Source organism: Phacochoerus africanus, chromosome 10 (genome assembly GCF_016906955.1).
Source record: "Phacochoerus africanus isolate WHEZ1 chromosome 10, ROS_Pafr_v1, whole genome shotgun sequence".
In the NCBI taxonomy this organism is placed as follows: domain Eukaryota; kingdom Metazoa; phylum Chordata; class Mammalia; order Artiodactyla; family Suidae; genus Phacochoerus; species Phacochoerus africanus.
Window position 1 is genome coordinate 5,866,369 of NC_062553.1, and position 24,727 is coordinate 5,891,095.

General features: G+C 51.5%; 1 protein-coding gene and 1 non-coding gene across 8 annotated transcripts in view; both read left to right on the forward strand.

The window, feature by feature from the left end:
• The window catches only part of STX18 (syntaxin 18), a 113,594-nt gene that overhangs the window by 60,618 nt on the left and 28,249 nt on the right, over positions 1-24,727 (forward strand). For all 7 annotated transcript variants that reach the window (XR_007130588.1, XR_007130589.1, XM_047751688.1 and 4 more), the window contains exons 2-5: positions 7,620-7,687; positions 19,476-19,591; positions 22,148-22,225; positions 22,425-22,491. Coding sequence is in view for 5 of the 7 variants with exons in the window: in XM_047751688.1 (XP_047607644.1) it covers positions 7,620-7,687; positions 19,476-19,591; positions 22,148-22,225; positions 22,425-22,491 (329 nt within the window). In the remaining 2 variants the exon portion in view is untranslated. The remainder of the gene's footprint in view (positions 1-7,619; positions 7,688-19,475; positions 19,592-22,147; positions 22,226-22,424; positions 22,492-24,727) is intronic.
• On the forward strand, positions 20,889-20,995 carry LOC125110465 (U6 spliceosomal RNA). Its single transcript, XR_007130639.1, has one exon. It is a non-coding gene; the product is annotated as a U6 spliceosomal RNA (small nuclear RNA).

Consider the following 24,727-nt stretch of genomic DNA (forward strand, 5'->3'; position numbering starts at 1 on the left):
TTTGTTTTATGGTTTCTCTTGCTTTGGGTAATTTACAAAACACCCACTGGGGAGCAGCGGGCAGGTCTGTGCTGTGAGTGACACATGTAAGCAAAGCTGGGCTTGCCGCCCACGATGGCAGATGGCAGCCATGCTCCTGAGCTGCCTTTGTGCTGCACCTGCCCAGAGTGCACGTGTCTATTTTAAAACAATGTCATCGCAGCTTCAGCCTAGCACAGCACAATTAATCTTTAACAATCCTTTGATACCAGAGAAAAATGGGAAGCCCTTGGGAAAACATTGGGATACTTTCGAGCGTTCCTGTTATCACTCCTGCTGTGATACCTGTGTTGCCATCTAGCGGATACCGTAAAGTGTGTACGGAGTCATCCTGTTTATCTTACCCTACCAGTGACTCCTGAAGCGGGGCAAAATTCAGTTCTGTTCAGAGCATTAAGTCATTTTCCAGGAACCGTCTCGGGCTCGGCCTGTGTCTGAGCAGCTCATGTCAGACGTGAAGACGTTTCACCGCAAGAGGCGACGGCTCTGGAGAGAGGTGCTTGCGAGGAAGCGGCAGAGAAGACTCTGCGGAGGTGTCCCCCCTGAGCAGAGTCGGGTGGGTAGGGCAGGTCAGAGGTCTGGGGTCGGGGGTTCGGGAGGGCTCTGAACCCGGAGAAGTCAGCAGGGACAGGCTCGGGGGCCCCGCCTCAGGCTGAAGGGATTGGACGTGACCCCCTGGGTCCTGGGGAGTAGTTTATACTTTTAATCAGGAAAGTATGTGGAAAGATTTTCCTTTTTGTTTAAAAATACTTTTGGCTGACTAGAAAGATTATACATAACAAATTGTAGAAAGTTTTAAGGTATGAAAAGATATTGGTAAGAAAGCAAAGTCTCCAAATCTTACCAGCCAGCCAACTGTCCATATTGGGATGAGCCGTCTTTTAGATTCCCTTTTCTTTGTACAGACCCAGCTTGAGACGTGTATTTCATGTGTTAAAATGCAGTAAGTGCGTCCTCAGTAGGTGGGGGGGACCTTGGCCCCCCCATTCTGCGATGTGCTCCTCGGGAGGCGTCCCTGGGGTCGAGTGCCTGGGGCTGAGTCCATGTCAGCAGTGCCCTCCCCTCGGGGCTCTCCCAGGTGCACTGGGATGCTCCTGCTTCGTCTCCTCCTCGCAGCTTCAGGTGGAGAGCAGGGAGTGAGAGCATCTGTTCTTCCCTGTCAAGCGCATCTAGTGTAGAGACCACTGCTACTGTTTTATAATTACTCTGCTTATGTGGTGGATGTGCTGTGTGAAGTTCAATGTCTTGATGATTTTCGAAGTTAGTTTTATTAACTACAGTTGCTCAAAATTCTCATACTAAGTGAAGTAAGTCAGAAAGAGAAAGACAAACACCGTATGATATCACTTATATGTGGAATCTGAAACATGGCACAAATGATATCTACAAAACAGAAATAGACTCACAGACACAGAGAACAGGCTGGTGGATGCAAAGGGGGAGGGAGGAGGGCGGGAGATGGACGGGGAGTTTGGGGGTGATGTGAACTATTGCATTTAGCGTGCATAAGCAGTGAGGTCCTGCGGTGTAACTGCACAGGGAACTGTATTAGCCCTGGGGACAGAATATGAGGGAAGATGTTATGAGAAAAAGAATATAGATAGATGTATAGATATATATGAATGTGTCACTTTGCTGTAAGCAGAAGTTGACACATGGTAAATCAACTATATTTCAATTAAAAATAATTTTTTTTAAAGTGAACTCAATTTTTCTTCAGAGAAAGAAAGGGATGAGTCAGGAAGGGCTGCACTTTCAGAAAGGAGTTGGAATGACTGGTTTGGCTGAGTGTCACCCTCGTAAAGAAGCCAGTTCCTGGCTGGTCCTGGAGCCCGGCTCTTGGCTTTGCACTGACCCGTAGCTGTTGCCATGGCATGTGACCTGAACAAGGCATCTCAGCACTGGGTACTTTCAATCTCAGAACGTTCTCTGTGTGCTGATGAAAGCACCTCTCAGAACAGTCTGCCTCAAATGGGACACAGGGTCGTCTTTGCACGCAGACTTGCAGGGTGAAAACACAGGCTCTAGGTTCAGGAGTCACAGTGTCCCATTGGTTTTGAACCATTTATACAAAATGTGTTCTTTCAGTGTCTTCCCATCTGTAAAATGGGATTATAATGGCACCTATCCCACAGAGTTGTTAGGAGAAGTACATGAGATAATGGATGCATAGCATTTAGACTGATGCCTGCCACACAGCATGCAGTCAATAAAAGTTGGCTATTAATTCATGCTGCTACTATTTTTAAAAATTCATTTTTATTACCCTCCCTTTGTAGTGAAGCTTAGGGAGATTAAGCAACTTGCTTAACATTTCAGTTGGCAAAGGTTAAGAGTTTAGGGAGCTTATAAAAAACACCCCCTTTCTTCTTGGCCCAATTTTGGAACTGCCTGAAAGAAACACAGGAGTCAGAACATGAGAAGGCCAAATGGAGAACCTGGCTTTAGATTTGTAGCCAAATATGGGTGGAGCACAGGCCAGAACAGACTCTGCTGCCCGGCCACCCCCTTCTGCAGACCCCACTCCAGCAAGTCCTCCACCTCAGACCCATGAGTGAGGGCTGGGAGGGAACAGATGCTGCTGGGGCCTCTCTATCCGAAGCCTCAAGAGAGGGGCATCCCGGCCCCTGCAGAGTAAGAGGCAGAGACTGAGCAGAGATTAGAAAATCATCCAACTCGCTGGGCCTCCTACCCATTTCACTCCTGTCTGCCCTGCTCCACCCAAACTCACAGTCTTTAGCCTGGAGAAGCTCCTCCGCTGTATCCCATCCCACACTAAGGCTGGATGTAGGTGAACTCAGATGCGGGGAAGAGACCCAACTGTGGAAGTCACCTCCGTTACCTGTTTAAACTATGCTTCGAGGTGGTTTGATGATTGAAACACAGAGCGAACCGCCAGTCTTTCCACCCGTCGTGTTTCCTTGCTCGCGTCTGTGGGCCTTCCTCCCAGCATCCCTTTGATCCTTGCCGATGCCAAGGTCCCGTGTGGCAAACACAAGGAACAGCAGCCGAGCTGGGAGGAGGGACTTCAGTGCGGAGACAGTCGTTTTTTGATATATACGTCTTCCTACTTTATCATACGAATGACCTTTCAAGTGCGCGCTCTGTGTGGAAACATTTAAAAATCCTTTCTGGCAGATCTTTCTGTATCCACTGTAGTTAAAAACATTAAAAAAAATCAATCTATATAAATATTCTCACATGAAGCCCAGTCTGTATTTCTGTGAAGAAAAGTGTTAAACTTAAGCTAAATAGTAGTAGTTTATTCGGTTTTTGATGATATACTGTAGAGTAAATAACTTGGCCTGTGAGTTGTGTAGACCTGTGCTCCGTTCTAGTTCTGGGACCCGGCGTGGTCTTGGTCTCCATGCATCTCATGGGAATGAGGGAGCTGCCTAATTCATCCCACTGTTACAGGGGAGCTGCTGGCAGCACGTGGCAAGCCGTTCATGTGCTGCCTGGCACACACACGGCTCTGCTCAGTGGTGGCCGTCACCTCGGGGGGACCTCAGGTGTGGAGTGCACTGGTGATGACAGACTCAAGAAGAAAACTGCTTGGGGTTGCTCACCGGATGCTTCCCTCGGTCCCCAGTCACCCCCGTTGCGACTGCTGTATGATCTGTGTGTAAATTTGGGGGTTGAGAACCCAGAATGCCGGGTTCCGGCCAGGCTTCACCCAGGGGTCCCCGAGCAGATTTCTGACCCTCTCTCTGACCAGGTTCCCTCATCTGTAGAACAGGCGTGATGATGTGTTCCACCTCGCGGGGGCTGCTGGGGGGATTCATTGAGCCAGTGAGTGTGGAAGTGTTGGCGTAGCACCTGGCACAGAGTAAACTCTCAGTGGAGGTCTTGTCATTGTTGATCTAAGTGGCCCTGATCCTCTTAAATGGACCTTTAAGCAAAGCCCAGAAGTCCTTAGAAATAAACCAGCTAGAGACTTTGAATGAGATCGAGTTGTTGGTTCGAGTGTGGTTAGTATGAGTTTGGCAGCAGAAAATCTGTCCTTCAGAATCAGCAGGTGTGTTAAGGGAGAGTGCCCAGCGGAAGGGCTCTTTCTCTAAAGTCACGTCTTGTTAAGAAGAACGCCCGGCGTGCACTAGGCAGAGCGCGTGGAAGCCCCGTGTGCACACGTGCCCTCAGCGCTGGCCCCCCCTGCATCTCCTACTCCCCGCCCCGTGGGTGTGAAGCACGTCGCAGCTCTCATATCGTAAGAAATGGGGGTCACACTGGTTATACTTTTCAGTGTAACTTCCTGAATTGTGTTTTTGAGATGCTGGTGGAGGCTTCTCGTTCCTGGCGCTCATCCCCACGTACCGTCCACCCTGCAGGCGGAGGCTAGCCAAAGATCGGGGATGGTGCCCTGCACCGGGGAGGGCTGCTGGATCTAGCCTACGCAGCAGCTTCCTTTGGACCTTTTAAAACTTTTTTTTTTTGTCTTTTTAGGGCTGCACCCCCTGCACATGAAGGTTCCCAGGCTAGGGGTCTAATTGGAGCTATAGCCGCCGGCCTACACCACAGCCACAGCAATGCGGGATCCGAGCCATGTCTGTGACCTACACCACAACTCACGGCAACGCCGGATCCTCAACCCAGTGAATGAGGCCAGGGACCGAACCCACAACCTCGTGGTTCCTAGTCGGATTAGTCTCCACTGCACCATGACGGGAACTCTTAAAACTTTTTTATTGAAAGCTGTATGACTCCTTTAAAAAAACTGTTCTGGATAAGACTTGAAGCACTTATGCTACGGCTGAATCTTTGTCTCCCCAAAATATGTGTGCTGAAGCCCTAATACCCAATGGTATTTGGAGACGAAGCCTTTGGAACCCGGTTGGCTCCTGAGGATAGAGCCCTCATGAGTGGATCGGTGCCCTTAGGGGGGCAACACAGACGACCGCGCGAGGATTCAGCAAGGCCACGGCTGTCCCCCAGTCCGGAGGAGGCCCTCACCAGGCCCCAGATATGCCGGTGCCTTGACTAGGACTTTGCAGCCTCCAGAACTGTGAGCACTAAGTGTTTGCTGGTCAAGCCCCCAGACTGTGGCATTTGCTGTGGCAGCCCAAACGAAGATGTTCTCAGTGCTGCCGCAACAAACTTAGCCGCTTAGAACAACAACGGTTTATTATCTTCTGGTTCTGTAGGTCAGAAGTCCAAGGTGCTGGCTGGGCTCTGGAGACGCCAGGGGAGAGTCATGCCACTTCCAGACGCTGCCCTCATCCCGTGGCTCCCGCCCTCCGTCTTTGGAGCGAGCAGCCCTGGGCTGAGTCCTCCCCTTGCGTCCTCTGACTCTCTCCTGCCTCCCTGCTCCCCGTTTAAGGACTCCGGGGCTACATAGGGCCCACCTACCTGGATCGGATACTCCAGAATGGGTCCACGGTCATCTCTGCCTCTTAAGGTCACCTGTCAGCACGTCGTCCCCTTGGCTGCACAGCATAGTATAGTCACAGGTTCTGGGGATTAGGACCGGACGTCTCTGGGGGTCGGTGTGATCCTTTGGGGCTTATTCTGTAGCACTGTTGATTCAGCATTTAGTAGAAGTTTTTGAGGTCTTCTCTGCACCAGGAACCGTGCCTGACAAGCTCTGGGGAAACAGAGGCCACTTCCGCCCTGGGAGGCACTTCCGCCCTAGGAGCTTGCCCTCTGGCAACCAGTCATCCAGGTCTTTGTGTCTGTGCAGAGCGCAGCAGGGCCAAGGCCACGTGGGACACGGAGAGCTGAGTTGTGAAGCACCTTGAGGGCCACATTTGGAGTTTGAACTTGAGCCCATTGGTTAGGCCCAAAGATGACAGCCCCCGGCAGAGCTGCTTGGCTTTGGCTGCCGTGTGTTTTAAACCCAGACTTCACCCCTGCCCAGCGCACTACACCCTCCAGTCCCTGGCTTTTACTCACTCAGCTGCCTACCTGGCCCCTTGCAGGCCGGGTTTGCTGAAGGGAATGGCAACCATTGGAATCATTAACAGGACAGGAGCTTGACTCTTCTAGTATGTGATGCAATAAACTCCTGTTTGTGCATCTCTCAAAGTTTTTTCCTAACAATCTTTAAAGTCAGAGTTTAAAATGGAGCATAAGCGGAAAATAGGAGACGGAGCGTGGGGAAGGCAGCTGTGACTCAGTGGGAGACATGCCGAATTTGAACATAGAGTCCTGAGCTTGACTCTGAGCCTGACTGCGCACCCACAGTGTCACTGTGGACAAGGCACTTGACCTCTGTGAGGTTCGCTTGCCCAAGCTGGTTAATGAGCACAGGGGTGCTGCGCCCAGGCAGGGCCTTTGGGAGGAACGAGCTCGTGAACGTGGAAGGCACCTCACAGAGCCAGGGAGGCCACACAGACTCTCGGTCCTTCCTTGGAGTCTGGAGAGTAAATGGGTATTACAGTAGTGAATTTTCCCTTTGTGCCTGAAGGTGCTTTTCCGAACCGTATTTGTTATTAGTCTAGACTGTCTGGGAAGTTTAACTGAACCCCTACTGACGTGTCTCCAGACAAATGCTGAATGTTCTTTAGTAGTAAACACTGTTTGTACGGAGACATTTACTTGTTCCGCACATGCTGGCTGACACCTTCTGTGCCTCTGTTGTGCTTTGAGCTACGGGGGGGGGCTGTGGCTGCCAACCCGCTGGGGAGGAGGTGTGCGTGCAGGGCTGTAGCCGGGGGACGTGGCCGTGGGTAGCTGCCACGAGCCGGGTGGGTGGGATGCAGAAGTGCTTTTAAGTTCCGAGCAAAGCTGAGTTGGCCTCGACAGAAGAACTTTGATGTAAAAGATGAAAGTTCAGCAGCGTCTTCAGGACTGGGGCTCCTGTGTTTGGAACAAGCACCAAGGCCATTAGGAGGAAATTGGTGCGAGCTCGGTCAAAGACCTGAGCAGGCCGCTGACCTGGCTGGTCATCCTCTCCTTCCAGAAACACTTTGGTCCCCGTTGACCCCGATCCTAGGTTTCTTCCTACCTCTTTTTTACTGTTTCTTAATCCCACGTTCCATACACAGGACCTGACACATGGGAGGTGCTTTCATACTAGAAACAAGCCGTTGCGAGTTCGGCGCTCTGTGCTTTTGTGTCCCTTTTGTTCATCCGTGTGGAAGGAGAGAGGGTGGCGATTTGTTGTGTCGGGATAGATTGTGGCTCCTGAATCTTTTCTTTAATTCTCCTGCTCTGCACGAGCCCTGTTTATAAACTCGATAGCTCCAGCCTTACAGTCCATCCCCTGGAGCCCTTGGAAGAAGCCATAAATGTCCATAGCATTTTGGATATAAGACACATAAGCAAAGAAATCGGCCTTTATCAAGTACACGCAGTAGTCACCAGACATGCGTTATCTCATTTAATCTCCACGTACCTTAGAGATGATGTCTTCCTTTTGTCACAGATCAGTTACAGGAAGAAGGAACCATCCGTAAGAGACCAAGGCCGGGAGTGTCACCCAACAATTTAGTGATTATGCAAGAGTCCAAAACCAGCATCGTCCTGTTTGTAGCTCAGACTCTTTCTACAACTTGCATTCCATTCGCTACTAATGAAAAATGTGCTGCATGTGAACCAAGCATATTTATCCATATCAACTGTTGGCTCTTTTTTCCTTGTAGATTTCACACATTGGCAAGCTGAGAGATTTTCTTCTGGAACACAGGAAAGATTATATTAACGCTTATAGGTAAGTGTGTATTTTGTACTGATTTTGGTGACTGTTCTTTTTTTTTTTTAATTTAAAAAAATTTACTGAAACCTAGTTGATGTGCAGTGCTGTGTATAGCAGAGCGATTCGGATATACGTATGTACATGCTTTTTCACACTCTTTTCCATGACGGTGTATCCTAGGATACTGAATATAGTTCCCAGGGCTGCACAGCAGGACCTTGGTGTCCGTCCATCCTAGACATACTGGCTTACCTCTGCCAGCCCCAAACTCCCAAGCCTTCCCCCCCCAGCCCCCTCCACTTGGCAACCACAAGCCTGCTCTCTGTACCTGTGGGTCTGTTTCTGTGTCATGGGCGTGTTCATTTGTGTTGTATTTTAGATTCCACGTGTAAGTGGTATGTGGTATTTGTCTTTCTCTTTCTGACTCGCTTCACTTGGGATGAGAGTCTCTAGGTCCCTTGACTGTTCTTTTCCACACCTATACTCCTTTTGAGCTTTTTGTCCTCTCCCTTTGCTCAGTAACTCGGGTTGTGATGGGGAAGGTCGGCTTGGCAGCAGAAGGATGTCTGCAAAGCAGAAAGGAGCTCCCCTAGCCAGGGAGAGCCCGGCCACTCCCTCCAAGTCACCCTAGCCCCACAGCAGTGCCCCTGCTCTGCCACTCCCATGGGTTTGCACCTCTGTATGTCTACACAGGTTACGGCACATGCAGAAGGGGCTGGGGTGCACTTTCTCACCGAGTCAATATTGCTGAGCAAAGGAGATGATGCAGCTCATGTCAAAATGCCATTTGGAGACACACACTCTTGCCTCTAGTGAGGGCTTTCATTAGGTTGATTTTTAAAAAGAAGGAAAGCATTTTGATCGAGGCTTCCAATATAGCTTCTAGAATAGGCTCCAGCTCTCAGAGACACAGAAACGGGGCAGTGCAGGCATCCTGCCTCCTGCTTTTCCCTGGCCCCCACCTGCACCTGTGGCTGTAGAGCGGTGTTTCTGCGTAAGACTCAGCTTCAAGGGCAGCGTGTAATTTACTGGAGCAGTGGGATTGCATGTGTGAGGCGACGTCATTAAAAACATCTTTTCAGAATTTCATCATTTTATAAAACAAGGGGTTTTGCCCTTCAGAAGCTTTCCTATCACAGAGTTTGCAAAAATAAAAGAAATCCTCTTATTTTTTTAAAAACTTTGTAAATATATGCAAAAATGAAAATATTGCATATAAGTTCTTTAACAGAGAAAATAATTATACCCCCATTGGTTTTTAGATAGTCCTACCACTTTGCTTTATACTGTTAAGTATATTTCATTTGCATGCTTTTGGAATACACTAAAAGTATTATTCTGAGCTTAGTACCAAAAAGACCTTTTTTTTTTTGGTTGTCTTTTTAGGGCTCCACCCGCAGCATATGGACGTTCCCAGGTTAGGAGTTGAATTGGAGCCACAGCTGTTGGCCCACACCACAGCCACAGCCACGCCAGATCCAAGCTGCATCTGTGACCTATACCACAGCTCACGGCAATGCCGGATCCTTAACCCACTGAGTGAGGCCAGGGATCGAACCTGAGTCCTCAGGATACTAGTCAGGTTCATTTCCACTGAGCCATGACAGGGAACTCCAAGACCTTATTTTTAAGTTCTCAGTTAAAATAGTTGGTCAACACTAGATGGCAGTGTAAATTCCACTTTGGAAGGTGTGTATGTGCAGCAGATCCTGATCTCACAGTCTGTAAAACTGGGTGCTAGGGCCATTGGGAAAACGCAACAAAACAGATACAAGCCTGTCAGTTTCCAGCTCCTTTCTTCTGTGCTTGACAACTTAGGTTAAATAAGGGGTGTCGAGATCTTTCGTGGAAATCCACTGAAAAGGCCTCCAGCTGGGCAATTGCTTTAAATGTTGGTCTAGTTCAAGCCACCCCACCCTGTTATTAGCCATGCAACCTGAGAAAGTCATTTAATCTAAAACATAGTATCTCCCTCTAAACCAGGGGTCAGCAGACCACAGCCTGCAGACCAAGTCTAGCCTGCTGCCTGCTTTTGTACAGCCTGAGGGCTGAGGCTATAGTTCTTACCATTTTCAAATGGGTAGAGGGAAATAATATTTTACCACATAAGAAAATTATATGAAATTCAAACTTCAGTGTCTATAAATAAAATTTATCGGAACACCACTCCTATTCATTTACAAATGTTCCATGACTGCTTTTATGCTACAGCAGCAGAGGGAGTGGCTGTGATGGGCTCTACGGCCCTCAAAGTCTAATGTATTGATTATCTGGCCCTTTTCAGAAAAAGTTGGAAGAGCCCAGCTCTAAATATGAGGGTCACGTGCTAGCTAGTTAGGACATTCAGGCAAGACAGTACGATTAAAATGCAGCGCAAAAAGAAAAACAGCAATGGATCTATAAAAAAAGTTATGTTATAAGGGGCTATTCTGTAGCTTTGCAGTGGTTTTAATGCAAAAGCTATCCTGTAACTTTTGCTTATAATGGTGAGACTAGGGCCTGTCTCCTCCCACGGCACAGCTCCGCCCCTCACACTTTGCCCGTGTTCCCAGACCCCCATGGCATGGATGCATCGAGTCCTTTGCCCTCACATTGCTCAGGGCGGGTTCAGTCACACCCAGGTTCTAGTCCCGGTGCTGGCAGGTGTTAACCATACACGCGTATACAGCTCTCTTCACGTCTTGTGCTTGGTTTTTAAATGAAGGGTGGACGGTGTTCCTCGGAGGGTTAGATGAGATGTGTGGGTGCCCCTGGTACACGAAGTCCGTTGATGGGTGTGGTGATTGAATCGGAGCCCCACTTGACCTGTGATGCAGTTGGGGCAGGGGTCAGTTGATAAAGAAAGCACCTCTGTTTCCTGCCAGAGGAGGGAGGGAGAGACAGAGGCTCAGAGGATGGAGAGGATGCCAGGGTCAAGTCAGCATGGCAGAGATGGACGTGTCCTCAGCTTTATCACCAGTGAAAGCTAGGGTCGGGGGCAGAAGTTAGGTCTGCGGGCAGGTGGCCTTGCTGAAGGCTCCTGAATGAGAGGCCCTCAGTCGTTAGTGCCACTGGATGTCACAGCCCCAGTACACAGAGAGCGCAGAGGCCCCCTGTAGCATGAGAGAGAAGCCTCCGCTGTTGCTAAGCAGGCAGTCCCAGAGGGAAGGAGGCAGTGGGAGCTGTGGCGGGAGGCGTGCTCCCCAAAGGAGGGCAGAGGCCAGGAAGGCAGTGAGTGTCCCGCTAGAGGAGTTGCTTCAGCAGGGGATGGATCCCCCTCCATGCCCCTGTCGGGCTCCCCTTCCTGCAGGCACGCGCTGTTGAAAGCCTTTCCCGAAGAGAGGCTGGCCGGCCTCCCCTCGAGTTGGGGAGTGGGGGTGCTGGCCTTGCCTTTTCCTGGGAACATTTGGATGGGGTTAATCACGGGCCTGAGAGAAATACTGCCTTCAGACCCATAAGGCTGTGTTAGTTTGACATAATTAGGAAGCTGTAATTTTTTCCATAACGTAGAGCTCAGACTTTATTGACCCATTTAACTTTTTAAAATAATGACATTTTACTAGAGCAGAACAGCATGCAATCTAGGTAGCCTCTGGCTGGATCTCTTGAATGATTTTAATTAAAAATGATTTCTCCACTTCTTTTCCCCATATCCTGGTAACAGAACAATACCACTTGGGGGAAAAACTTTCTTGGTTTCTGTTGTTGTTTCTAATAGAAGAATCACACTGGCGGTTTCCACTTTAAAAGGTTAATACTATAATCTGTCTTAAAGGAACATCACCTTTTAGCTGAGTAATCAGTTTTATCAGATTAACCGTCAGACCTGGTCAGTGTCGCTGAGCGGAGTTTCGTTAGTTAAACTGGAGGAGGAGGATGTTAACCTCTTGTCCTTGGAATCAGCCGTTTATGGGTCTGCTCCGTCCACGGGTGCACACCCACTAGGAGCTGGGCGCCTTCCTTGTTTATTTGTCCCTGACCCCTTAACCTCTGTTTCTAGCGGGGCAGTTTCTATGAAGGACGCCCTGGACCGGACCGCCCTGCTCTGCTCTGCTCAGGGCGGGCCCCTCTTCTCGCTACCCACTGCCCCAGAAAACGTGGGCGCTGGGCTTGGATGGGGAGGCGCCGCCCCAAGGAGGGGGGAGACCGGCCTGAGGTCGGCCCTGCAAAGAACCCCAGGCTTACTCCTCCCTCTTCGCTTGTGGGGGGGTGGGAGGGGCTGTCGTCAGGATGGACGTGTCTCCCACCCCTCTGTGCCTTGACATTTCCAGGGAAGGCTCTGGATGGGGGTGCCAACAGGTCTGGAGGTGGGGGTCGAATCAACTCGGGCGGTCGCTGTGAGTCCAGCCTCTTCGGGTCGCCTCATGCGTTAAGGGAGGTTGTTCCGGAAGTGTTTGGGTACAGATGCATTGATTTATCAGCCTACTAAATCCCAGGTGTGATGGGGTACAGTAGTGAACAAACATCCCTGCCTTTACGGAACCTATGTTTTGGAGAAGATAGAGAAGAAAAAATAAATGAGTAAAAACAATACATACAGGATGTTAGAGCAGGATAAATGCTTTGGTGGGGAGAGAAGGGAAAACAGGTGGAAAATGTCAGGGAGGAAACCATTTAATAAAGGGACTGGGAAGGCCTCACTAAGGGGGGGTCACTGCATGACCACCTCAAAGAAGTAGGCAGTCAGTTTATACAGGCATCCGGGCAGAGAACATTCCAGAAGGAGAAAACGTCCAGCCAGCGGAAAGGTCTTGATGTGAGAGCATGTCCAGCAGGTGCAAGGAGCAGTGAGGGGCTGGGTGGCTGGAGCAGGGGGCAGGGGTAGGTGGAGGACGAGCTCAAGAGAGAGCAGGGGCCGGATCTTGTGGGGCATCTTAAGGCTCGTGCAGGAGTTCCCGTCGTGGCGCAGTGGTTAACGAATCCGACGAGGAACCATGAGGTTGCGGGTTTGGTCCCTGCCCTTGCTCAGTGGGTTAACGATCCGGTGTTGCTGTGAGCTGTGGTGTAGGTTGCAGACGCGGCTCGGATCCCGAGTTGCTGTGGCTCTGGCGTAGGCTGGTGGCTACAGCTCCGATTTGACCCCTAGCCTGGGAACCTCCATATGCCGCGGGAGCGGCCCTAGAAAAGACAAAAAAAAAAAGGCTCGTGCAGTGCCTGGAAGGACCTTGGCTTCTGCTCTCAGGTGGGCAGCACTGGAGGGTCTGCACAGGGTTGATGGGATCTGACTGACTTTGTAACAGATGCGCAAGGCTCGTGAGTTCAGTAAACTGAGCAGGGACGGGGCAGAAGCAGCAGAGCAGCTGGGAGGCTGCAGTTGCCATCCAGGCCAGGGCTGTCGATGGCACGGGCCAGAGGGGTTAGCGGTGGGTGTGGCGACGAGAGGTCAGCTCTGGAAATAATTTGAAGGTAGAGCCGGCTAAATTTGTTGATGGGTTAGAGGTGAGCTGGGAGAGAAAAGAGGCGCCAGGACAACCTGAGGTTTGGGCCCCGAGCAGCTGGAAGGAAGGGGATTGCCGCCAAGGCAGGTGGGAGGCTGTGGCAGGAGCGGGTTTGGGGCATATTCATATAAACATCCTGAATGGAGATGTGGAGCCGGCAGTTAGATATATGTGATTCACGTTCAAAGAGAGGTTCAGGCAGAAGATGGAAAGTTGGAAATTGTCCATGTAAAACCGGTGTATATGCTGACAAAAAAAAAGCCACGAGCCTAGACAGCCTCACCAAGGGGGCAGTGTAGGGAGCAGAGAGGTTCAGGGATGAGCCGTGAACTCTACATCATTAAACGGTCAGACCAGAAGGCCTGAAAACAGACAGCAGCCAGGGAGGTGGGTGGGGACAGGAGAGTGCCTTTGGGGAGGACACGGGACCGCCGATCGGGCCAGGGGAGCCATCAGCTCCCTCCAATCTGTAGAAAGTAATGGGGGGAGGGCTGAGCCCTGCCTGGTGGGGTCATCAGTGACCTTGGGGAGTGAGGACAACAGAGCCTATTTGGATCAGGTCAGGGGAGAATGGCTGGGACAATGGGGACGGGGGCTGTAAGCTTCTCAGAGACGTTCTATTGTGAAGAGGGGAGCAGTTGGGCAGTAGCTGATAGGAGGCGTGGATTTGAGAGGTTTGGTTTGGTTTGGTTTTTTATGGCTGCATCTGTGGCATATGGAAGTTCCCGGGCCAGGGACTGAATCCAAGCCACAGCTGCAACCTAGGCCACAGCTGCGGCGACGCCCAATCCTTTAACCCTCTGTGCCAGGCCGGGGATTGAACCCACAACTCCACAGTGACCCAAGTGGGTTAAGTCGGATTCTTAACCCACTGCGCCACAGTGGGAAGTGCTGGTTTTTGTTTTTTAAGTTGGGAGAAATAGGAGCAGGCTTGTATGAGGCTAGGAACATCCAGTAGACAGGGAGAAGTGGTTTTATTAGGAACTAACAGGTGTAGTGTTCACTGTATGGCAGACACTGTCTAAGCCCCAGGTCCACATAGTCATTCTTCTAGGGCTGATGGTGCATGAAAGCCAAAGAACTGCCACGGCCCACCCGGTGCCCAGGTGGGAGGGGGCCAACTCGGAAGTGGACGCTTCATCCTTGGTCTCTGGGGAGAAGGCACAGTCTCTGGGCCCCTAGGAAGTGGGGTGGGGAGGTGGGGGTGAGAGCTTGGAGGAGTTCTTGGAAACAGGGAGCTCAGCTATCACTGATGCTGCCGGCGGGGCTGGGGGTGTTGGGGGTTTGAGGAGCAAGGAGGCATGGAGCCGCGGTCTAGGACAGTGGGAGAGTATCCGCTTCCCGCCTGATCCTAAGCCCGCAGCCCACTAACTCCTGGTCCTCTGCACAGCGCCCGTCTCCTTCCTCGTGGTCTCTCGCTCCAAATGGCCCTTCTCTTGTTGCCTCACTGCCACCATCCCTCCCGGAGCCAGACTCTTCCCACGGCCCTCAGATGATCGGGATGAAGGGGTCAGATCAGTTAAACAAGTCCCAGACAACCAAGTATTTTTCGTGTCCATCTCGAGCAAGCCGCCTGTTCTTAGAGTTTGTAGACCGCACCGGTGCCCGGTTATCAGGCCGCTGTGAGCATCAGTAGCCTCAGCCCCGCGTCAGCCATGTGGCCGCTGTACCGTATGTCCAGTGACTTCCCTTTCCTCTTCTTAGACTGTAGAACTTCAGACAGCCCTCCTTTATTACTTGAGCTATCCTTTAGTTTCTCTAGATTTTGTCATAAAATGATTAGAAGACGATTTGCCCTGGTTTCTTTTTGAAAACCGAGCGTTGAGCACGGAACATTTAGTCTCGAGAGCATCCCTCTGTCCCTTTAAACTGCATTCTAAGGACAAGTGCTGAGAGTGGCCTCTTTCTTTCTTATTTCTAGTTCTTTCTCCTCTTCCTTCTGTGGCTTTTGTTTCTATTATTGTCCCTTGCTCCCCCAGGCCCCTGAACTCAGGGTCTGATGATGCTTTGCCTCCAATGTCTGTTCTGTTCCTGACGATTTTGACGTCTCAGATCCATCGCCCCTTTTCAGTCGTGCTGTGCGTGCTCTGCTAGTGCTCCTGTCTCAAATCTCAGTTCCACAGAAACACATCAGCCCGCGGAGATGAACCAGGCAGGATTCTCTGTCTGATTTTGAGACCCCGTCGCCTGATCACACCCCCTCTATTCCAGCTAATGTGATGTGGGCCACGTTTATCTTCATCGAGTTCTGCCTTTCCATTGGCTACAGAAGAAAACGCCTTCAACCAGCGCTGAAGGCCCACCAAGAACTCATCGCTTCTGCCTCGCCTGGGCTCCGGCCAAAGCCAACCACGGACTGTTCTCTAGACAGGCTCTCGCTGTCCTGATCACGTCCCTTCTCCCTCAGAGTGTCCGCTCTCGTCTCCCCATAGCCACGTCCCAGCTTTCAAGATTTAGTTCATAAATCACCTTCCCTCCGATTAGCTAATAGGAAATAAGCACCCTCTCTTCTGAGCTCTCTGGCCTTTTACAACACAGGTGGTGCCTCGAGTGGTGGTTAAGAGCATGGAGCCGGGATGCCTTGGTTCAGATCTTAGCTCTGCTAATTACTAGCTGTGTGACCTTGGCAAGTTACCTAACCTCTCTGTACCTCAGTTGTTTCATGTGTCAAATGGGGATTATAATGGTATTCACCTCATAGAATCTTGATAATTAAGTGTGTAAATACATGTGAAGTGCTTAGAACAGTGAGTCAGTGTTGGTGTCAATGCCTGGCAAGTGTCCTGTGACCATCACCTTGTTTGTGGTGTAGGGACTGTCCCTAACCCCAGAGCTGCCACTGCTGGGATCTAGTTTATTGAGAGCAGGGCTGGATTTGCTCATATCCGTAGCCCAGACATTAGCAGTTTGATTTCATAATGGGTATTGGACATTGTACTGTGCGCCAGGTGCTACACGTGCTCATATTTAATATTTATAGCAAAAGCGAGATTGTGGTCTTTAACTTGTGTCCATACCGTTTCACTAACTTTTGAATAGTCTAAAATAATTTGCATTTACGTTATTCTCTCTCCTTCTGTGTCCTCAGGAAGTACTAATTGCATATCAATAGGTAGAATGTCATCAGTATTTTGTAATTTTGAACCTGGCCTCTCTTAACATACTAACCAACCAAATAATTTTTAGGGAGTTCCCATCGTGGCTCAGCAGAAACAAATCTGACTAGCACCCTTGAGGACACAGGTTCGATCCCCGGCCTCACTCAGTGGGTTAAGGCTCTGGCGTTGCCATGAGCTGTGGTGTGGGTCGCAGACGCAGCTCCGATCTGACTGGCGTAGACTGGCAGCTATGGCTCTGATTCGACCCCTAGCCTGGGAACCTCCATATGCTGCAGGTGCAGCTCTAAAAAGACAAATAATAATAATAATTTCTAAAAGCCTATTCCTTTAAATTTCTGAATAAACATGTTCCTCTGGTTTTTTTCCTCCTTTCTCCCTTAAATAAATGAACTCATCCAAATCTATACCTAATATAGTTTCCTTTAATTGAATCCAATATCTAGATAAATTGAGGTCTGTAATAAGATTATCCCTCTGTACATCATAAAGGAAATAAAATTAAAGTTGGAAGAAGTTATATATGCATGTCCTATGAAAATATAGTTTTAGAATTATTTACCAGATGGTTAACCTTTTCAGAATAGTAATTTTGTTATTGTGATACTTAATTTGGGCTACATCACTGGCAGGCACTCATTACTTTTGATGAATATGTTTCAAATGCCAATTATTCAGCTAGTGCTGTTCATAAAATATCACGGAAGGACCAGAGTTTGGACCGTTCTGGAGGTCGCTCCGTCTCCTCGTGTCACGGCCCACGCTTTGCGCGCCGTCTCTGGCCCTGCGCCTTATCCTCCCTCCCTCCTTCCGCACCCACGCCTGCCTCTGGGCTCTGTGTCCTGGGCTCCTCGTTTACGCAGCTCCGCGTCAGCCCCTTTCACCGACGAGACCTCTCTCAGGTCTGTCACGCCTTCTGGTCCCCCTGACGTGGCCTCGCCCAGGCTCTCTTCATCTGTTCCGGGTGCTCAGTGCCTGCCCTCTTAGCTGTGGTCTGATTTCTTCTGCTTCCAGGGCGGCCGCCGAGAGGACCCCCTGCAAAATGCAGCCCTCCCTGTGTAAAAGCCTCCAGTGGCCACGCCAGCCGGCAGTCCCAGCTTCTCTGCTGCAGGGACTCCTTTCCAGTCGACAGTGGCCTATTTGTATTTGCATGAGCATTGTATTTGGGGGAAACCTGTTGATAACTGGAGAAATAGCTATTGCAGGTTCCGTAACAACTTTAAATAAACGTGTACTTATCAGAGCACCACCTGCGTTCCTTTGAAAAATAGTGCACACAGATGCTGGGCCTGTTAGTATGGAGATGCGGACCGGGCGCCTGTGGCACGCTGCCCCTTGAAACAAACCAGGAGGTCCCAGAGGTCACAGCTGGGATGCTCGGTTTGCAGGGACCGTCTGGATTACTTCTGCTTCCCCTTCCCTCTCAGGTGTGTCCTGTGGTTGGTCACACGTTCTCTGGTCATTCTGGCTGCCACCCGCCGTGGGGCTTGGAGCAGGTCTTCTCCCGCTGTCCCCGGTGCGGCACCTCCCCTGCCCGAACCGACCCCTCCCTCCTTGGGTCCCACGGTCGCTTTCCGGACCCCGTGCCCCCTGGTCTGTGCGTGGTACCCTCTGTGGGACCAGAATGAGCCTTGCCTACTTTGAGCTCCCAACCCTGCCGCAGCGCCTGACATGTGGGGATTAGTAAACAAGTGAGCGAATGAGTGTGTCACCAGGATTAACAAGGAGATAAAATACACACGAGGCCCTGAGAATAGTGTCTGGCACGTGCTAAGTGCTCAGCTGCCGTTAGCACACCTACTGAGTGTGGGACGGCATGTTAGGGGATCGGGCGACAGAAATGAAGGAGGCAGAGTCCTGCTGCCACGAAGCTGCCTTCTCCTGGGAGGAGTCGGGCGTTCATGATCCAGAGCATCTGCAAGTGCCGGGCAGTCGGAACCAGTGGGAGGAGAGGCAGGCTCGGGCCCGGGCCTCATGGAGCAGAGTGCAGAGGGCGGCCGAAGCGCGAGACCCGCTGCATCCCCGTGCAGCATGGGCCTTCGTTGAGGGCGCTGGGGAGGTGGCTCTGACCGGGCCCTGTGAGCGGAGCTGCACGGCAGGGACCGTGTGGGCATCTGGGAGTGAGGATCCAGGCTGCGGGAGGCTGTGTGGATGGTGGGGAGCAGGGAGGCCCGTGCGACTGGAGTGCAGTGATGGAGGGTGAGAGGTGAGAAGTGTGCTCACTGCTGGGGGTGGGAATATCAGGACTTTGTTTCTTCTGTTTTGTTTTTTGCTTTTTAGGTCCACACCCATGGCATATGAAAGTTCCCAGGCTAAGGATCGAATCAGAGCTACATATAGCTGCTGGCCTACCCCACAGCAACACAGGATCCGAGCCGTGCCTATGACCTACACCACGGCGCATGGCAATGTCGGATCCTTAACCTACTGAGTGAGGCCAGGGGTCGAACCCACATCCTCATGGATCCTAGTTGGGCTTGTTACTGCTGAGCCCCAACGGGAACTCCAGGACTTTGTGTTTTATTCTCAGTCGGAATGAGATTGGGTGGCTAGTGGGGCTGGCAGGGAAGATGGAATGATTATCTACCGTTGCTTTTACCTCGGTATTTTGTGGTTCTTCATTCCAGCCCGAGCATCCAGAGTGTCTGAGCACTGTTAATGATAATGCTGCCGCACCAGCCCGCATCTTACAAAGATGAGCGAGGTGATAAAACTGCCACACCTGGAGCTTCGGGTGCAGCGTTACTGATAGTGAACACCCTTACGGGTTCAGTGACTTGAGTTTTTAACTTCGTATCGGGGGAGATGACCTGGGTCTAAAAGCTCTTGCATTGTGGGTTTTGAGGACTGCGTGTCAACGTGGGCAGGTGGCAGCCTGGACGGACCAGCATCCTCTGTGCAGCCCGCCCGGGCTTCAGTCGGTGTGCTGGGGGACCCCGTTGTCCTCAAAGTCAGAGCCCACGCCCTTCACAAGGCCTGTGTGCTCGGGCCCTGCCTCCTCTCCACGCCCGCCTCGGTCCCTGCTGGCCTGGCCTGCCCCAGTGTGGTCTGCGGGCGGTGTGTTCTAACCTGGCGGCCTTTGTAGGTGGTGGTCCCACTGTCTAGAGTGTTCGCCCCCCTCCTAGCCCGCCAGTTCCTCCTCCTCCTCAAGTCCCCACGTAACGGTCCCTTCAGCAGACAGGTTGGTTCTTCCCTCACCCCGCCCCCCGCTGGCTCCACGTGCAGTCATTGCCACTGCCTTTCGCTTTTGCCCCCTCTCTCTCGCTGTAGCCACACCATGTCTGAATACGGGCGAATGACGGACACGGAGCGAGACCAGATAGACCAGGATGCTCAGACGTTCATGAGGACCTGCTCAGAGGCCATCCAGCAGCTGCGAGCCCAAGGTCGGTGCCCCGAGACGCAGGCACAGCCCCAAGTCCATGAAGCACCCACGGGATGCATACGGCACAGCCGGGAAGCTCCTCCGTGTCCTTAGAGAGCTGGGTTTCAGAACCGCGGAAGTCTTCTCTCCCTGACTGGTGGTGTAACCTGAGCTGTTAAAAGTAGCGAAGAGGCCGTGATTCGAGTTAAATAGCAAGGACCTCTCCTGACAGAACCAAAAGTTTCCCAAGGGGCCAGGGGCGGAGAGGGTGGATGGGGTGGAAGCATGGGCAGGCCTGCCTGCGCGCGCCCTGGGTGCCCCTGACGGGGTCAGCGGTTGAAGGTGCATGAGGAGGACGCAGGAAGGTGCTCTCAGCTCTCTGCTTTGAGTGTCACAGTCAGCGAGTCAACCGCTTGTGTGCCCAGCCTGGCTCCACCCTCTCTGGCCACATGGCCTTGGCAAGTCACTTAACCACCCCTGAGTCTCAGTCTCTTCATCTCTGAAATGGAGCCAGTGCTGTGGATATCTCAGAGGGTTGTTATGAGAACTGCATTCCCAGAGGACCCTTAGAACCACGGCTAGTATGAGGGTTATTCTCATCCCTTCATTTGCCCTGCTGTGTAATTCTTGTTAAGGCACTGAGATAGTTATGCATCTTCCTTGCTGCCGCTTCTTTGTCTTGTTTTGTTTTTTAGGGCCGCTCTTGTGGCATGTGGAAGTTCCCAGGCTAGGGGTCGAATTGGAGCTACAGCTGCTGGCCATAGCCACAGCAACTCGGAATCCGAGCCACATCTGGCTTCTTTTTTTTTTTTTTTTTGTCTTTTTGCTATTTCTTTGGGCCGCTCCTGCGGCATATGGAGGTTCCCAGGCCAGGGGTCAAATCGGAGCTGTAGCCACCGGCCTACGCCAGAGCCACAGCAACTCGGGATCCGAGCCGCGTCTGCAACCTACACCACAGCTCACGGCAACGCCGGATCGTTAACCCACTGAGGAAGGCCAGGGACTGAACCCGCAACCTCATGGTTCCTAGTAGGATTCGTTAACCACTGCGCCACGACGGGAACTCCTGGCTTCTTTTTTAATGTGCTCAGACAGACACAGATTATGTTAACATAGCATTGAGTTCAGGTGGCCAGATGCTGCTGTGCTTGACACAGATGTCTGTTTGGGAAGCTTCCTGGTGGACCACCTGAAGAGTCTGATGAAAGCTCCTGCCCGAAGAATGTACATACACACACAATTCTGTGTATAATTTCATAGGTCTGCTGAATTCCTCCCCTGCATCTCGGGTTCAGCAGCCCTTTGGTGAAAGTGAGTCAGTGCTCCGTTTGGCAGCACATATGCTAAAATTGGAACGACACAGAGACGACTGGCACGGCCTCTGCCCAAGGGTGACATGCAAGTTACTGAAGTGTTCCATATTTTTTTAATAAAAAGAATGTATATACGTGTATGATGGAGTCCCTTTGCTGCACAGCAGAAATTGGCACAACTTTGTAAATCAACTATAATTCTTTTTTAAAAATCGTGCTCTTTACCCTTAAAGACATTCATTGAGATGACCTAGTAAATACATGAACATTTAATCCAACGAGGAATTAAGTACCAAACCCTGTGACCTTGGGCCACTTATTGACTCTGAACCTTAGCATCTCTATGAGTAAAACAGGCATAATCATAATTGCCTTTTGGATTATTTGGATCACTAGCAATAATTTCTGTAAAGTACCAGCAGCCTGCACACGGTGGGTTTCAGTCTCGTAAATGTGAGCTGTCCTACCAATAACCAGCTCGGGTTCTAGGAAGAGGTGATGGTTCACAGAAGAAAGGCGTCCCTGGAGTTCCCATCGTGGCTCAGTGGCAACGAACCAGACTGGTATCCACTAGCATTCAGGGACTCAGGTTCCATCCCTGGCCCTGCTCAGTGGGTTAAGGTCCGGCGTTGCCGAGAGCTGTGGTGTAGGTCGCAGACATGGCTCAGATCTGGCATTGCTGTGGCTGTGGTGGAGACCGGCAGCTACAGCTCTGATTCGATCCCTAGCCTGGGAACCTCCATATGCCATAGGTTTGGCCCTAAAAAGACAACAACAACCACCCCAAAAAGGCGTCCTCACAGCTCGGGAGTCAAGGTTTTCTGGAGAAGGAGGTTTGACTCGATGTCTAAGGGAATGAGTGGCTGAGAGGAGAGGCCAGAAGGTTCCAAACTGAAAGAGAGCCCAGACAGGCAGGCAGGGCGGCTGTGCTTTGAGTTTGATTCAAACACGTCGCTCGAAGGTCAGCCTGAGCCTCGGAGGCTGTCAGCAGAAACGGGGTCGGCACCTAGGGAGCAGGCCGCCTCAGATACGGTCCCGCCGTGCTGTCATCCACCCCGAATTCCTCGACTGTGGTTTTCCTACAGATTTAATCTTTTACTCCTGCAAAGCCTAATAAATCTTAATGCAATGTCACTTGACGCAAGACTAGTTTTGTAGCTGTATTTTTAAGACTACGTCTCATAAAGAAACGGCTGTGAGGCCGCTGATGAATTGTTCTGCAGGGTAACTGGTACGAAGCCCTGAACACTCTCCTTCCGTTGCAGCCCACAAGGAGGTGCCTTCCCAGCAAGTGAAGGAGCACAGGAGTGCCGTTCTGGACTTCATCGAAGATTACTTAAAAAGTATCTCCATTTCCCTCTCTCTCTCTCTTAAGTATTTCGTTTTACCTTAAAGGTCAGATGTAGCGTTTCGCACTAGAGGGGACCCAGCATTAGCTTTGCTGGCGATAGCTTTAGGTGTTGGGTCTCACTGGGTTTAATGATTCCTTTGCCTGAGCAGCAGTTTCTAATGGTGTCTGGTCTGGTGTTTTCCCCTGGACAGGAGTATGTAAGCTCTACTCCGAACAGAGAGCCATCCGAGTTAAGCGAGTGGTGGACAAGAAAAGACTGTAAGTATCGCCTCTGCGGATGCGCCTCATTCATGACAGTGACCATAATACAGCAACGAAAGTTTCTAGAGCCCGAGGCTTTACAGCCTGCCCCGCTTGGACTTGCTCATGAAAGGCCGGGACCGGTGCTCACGGAGCCCCCCTCCGTGTGTGCTGGGCCCCTGCGAGACACGGCCCAGCTCCCGGTCGCCCACGAGGCAAGACGGTTGTCTCCCTCGACCCTCAGGCGGGACCTCGGGCAGCTCGCCAAGGCCCACAGCCAGGAGGCGGCAGAACTGGGGTCTGAGCCCACGCCTTTGGTCCAGAATTCATGCTCTCGCTCATCCCGTCCAATTAAATAACCTTGTGTGCCTGGCACGGGTTTAACCGTCTCATCGCGGACCCTCTGACCCCCACACCCCTCCTCACCGCCCCTGAGGGACGAGCTGGAGCGCAGGGAGGCCTCGGGTCATGGGCACACGCAGCTCCCTTGCGATGCCCGTGGAGCCCCACGCCTGTTTAGTGTGGGTGCTGTCACAAACCTGCTTTGCAGGCGAGGACACCAGAGCTGCCGCAGGTTAAATGACTGGCACCAGGCCACATGGCCAGGCAGTAGCAGAGCCATCCTCTGCATTTCCTGAGTGCCGGTGTCTAGAGCACAGGACAGGGTCCTCTGAGAAGCCTCCCTTGCGGCAGCTCAGCCAGCCTGCAACTGGGTTCCCGAAGGAAGACGGGTGCTAGGGCCCGGCTCCAGCTCTTGCTCACGGCTCTGAAAGCTTTGGCAAGATTTCGGGGTGTTCTTTCAGAGGGTGACATTACACGCTCCTTTAGGCCAGGTTTGCTTCATTCTTACTGTGGCCGGCTCCCCAACACCACGCTCAGCCTAGGGGGGTGCCTCTGGGGCTCAGCATATCGTCCCGCTCGGCTGAAAGAGGAAAAGAGACTTATCGGTATCCCATTTTATAGAGGCTCAGGGAATTTGGGTCACTTGCCCGCCTCCACGGCTGAACTGAGAGTTGAATGTGGTTAACCAGGACAGGCTTCTCAGACAGTGGGCTTTGTGTTGGCTGTTGAAAGAAAGTAATCCAGGTAAGTGACTAGAGAGGAAGCAGCACCCAGGCTCAGGCAGGAGTGCAGGCAGAGCCTTGGCCCAAGAAAGCGGGAGCTCTCTGCTGTGGGCTTCACCATCAAGAGGCTGGGTGGTCACTGGATCTCACGCTCTCCAGAGGCAGCTGCCTTATCCCGGCTGGACCCTGGCCCTGGAGACTGAACAGGGGCCTCGAGTAAAGTAAGAAGGGCCTTTCTGCTGCCTTCTCAGGGCCTGGTGCTCAGCAGAGGTTTGGACGAATTGGGATCAGTCCGATGGGAATCGTTCTCCTTCAGGCAGTGAGGTTCAGCCTCGTCTCCTGTCAGATAGCTGCCCTGTGCCAAGTACCTTAGCGAAGGGCCTTGAGGGACATAAGGCCCTTCTAGTCCAGGGCAGTCCAGCCTCCCTTCTAGTTCTTCAGCGTCCTTGCCCCGGAAGGCACCCACCTAAGACACACGTATCATTTTATCTCTCCCTTGCTCCAGTGTCTTACCGAGGCCAAGCTTCATAGCGGACACTCTGGACCCATAGCTGTTTGTTTCGTAGTTGGTCTCTGTGGATTTACGGTCCTGAAGAGGCCTTGTTCTCTGAAGTTCTTAGGCCTTAATCCTTGCCAGTTTCTCTGTTCAGAATGTCTTCACATGTATACTTAGATTCTCCGCCCCCTCTCACCCATTCACGTGGCAAACTCCTCTTTATCCTTCCAGCCCCAGTTAAGATGCCACCTGCTCTTTAAGGACTTTCCCAGTTTCTGCAGGAGTGTTCGTGGTTCCTGTCTGTGGCTCCTTGTGCATTGTCATGAGCAGGTGTGGCACTTCTACGCTTAGAAGCTGGCTGATAGTACACCCCTCAGCCCTCTGTGCAGCACGATACCTGCTCCAGCCTGCAGAAGCCGCTCAGGGAGGACTGTGGAATGCAAGTGTGCATGAAGGAGTGAATGACAAGTTATTTGGCTCTAAATTTTTTCACTGTCATGTTAGACTGGTGGGTTCTTTGTTTTGATTGGTAATGGTTATTGTTAAAAATCATTCTTATAAAATAGATTTGAGGGAGTTCCCGTCATGGCTCAGTGGTTAACGAATGCGACTAAGAACCATGAGGTTGCGGGTTGGATCCCTGGCCTTGCTCAGTGGGTTAAGGATCCGGCGTTGCCGTGAGCTGTGGTGTAGG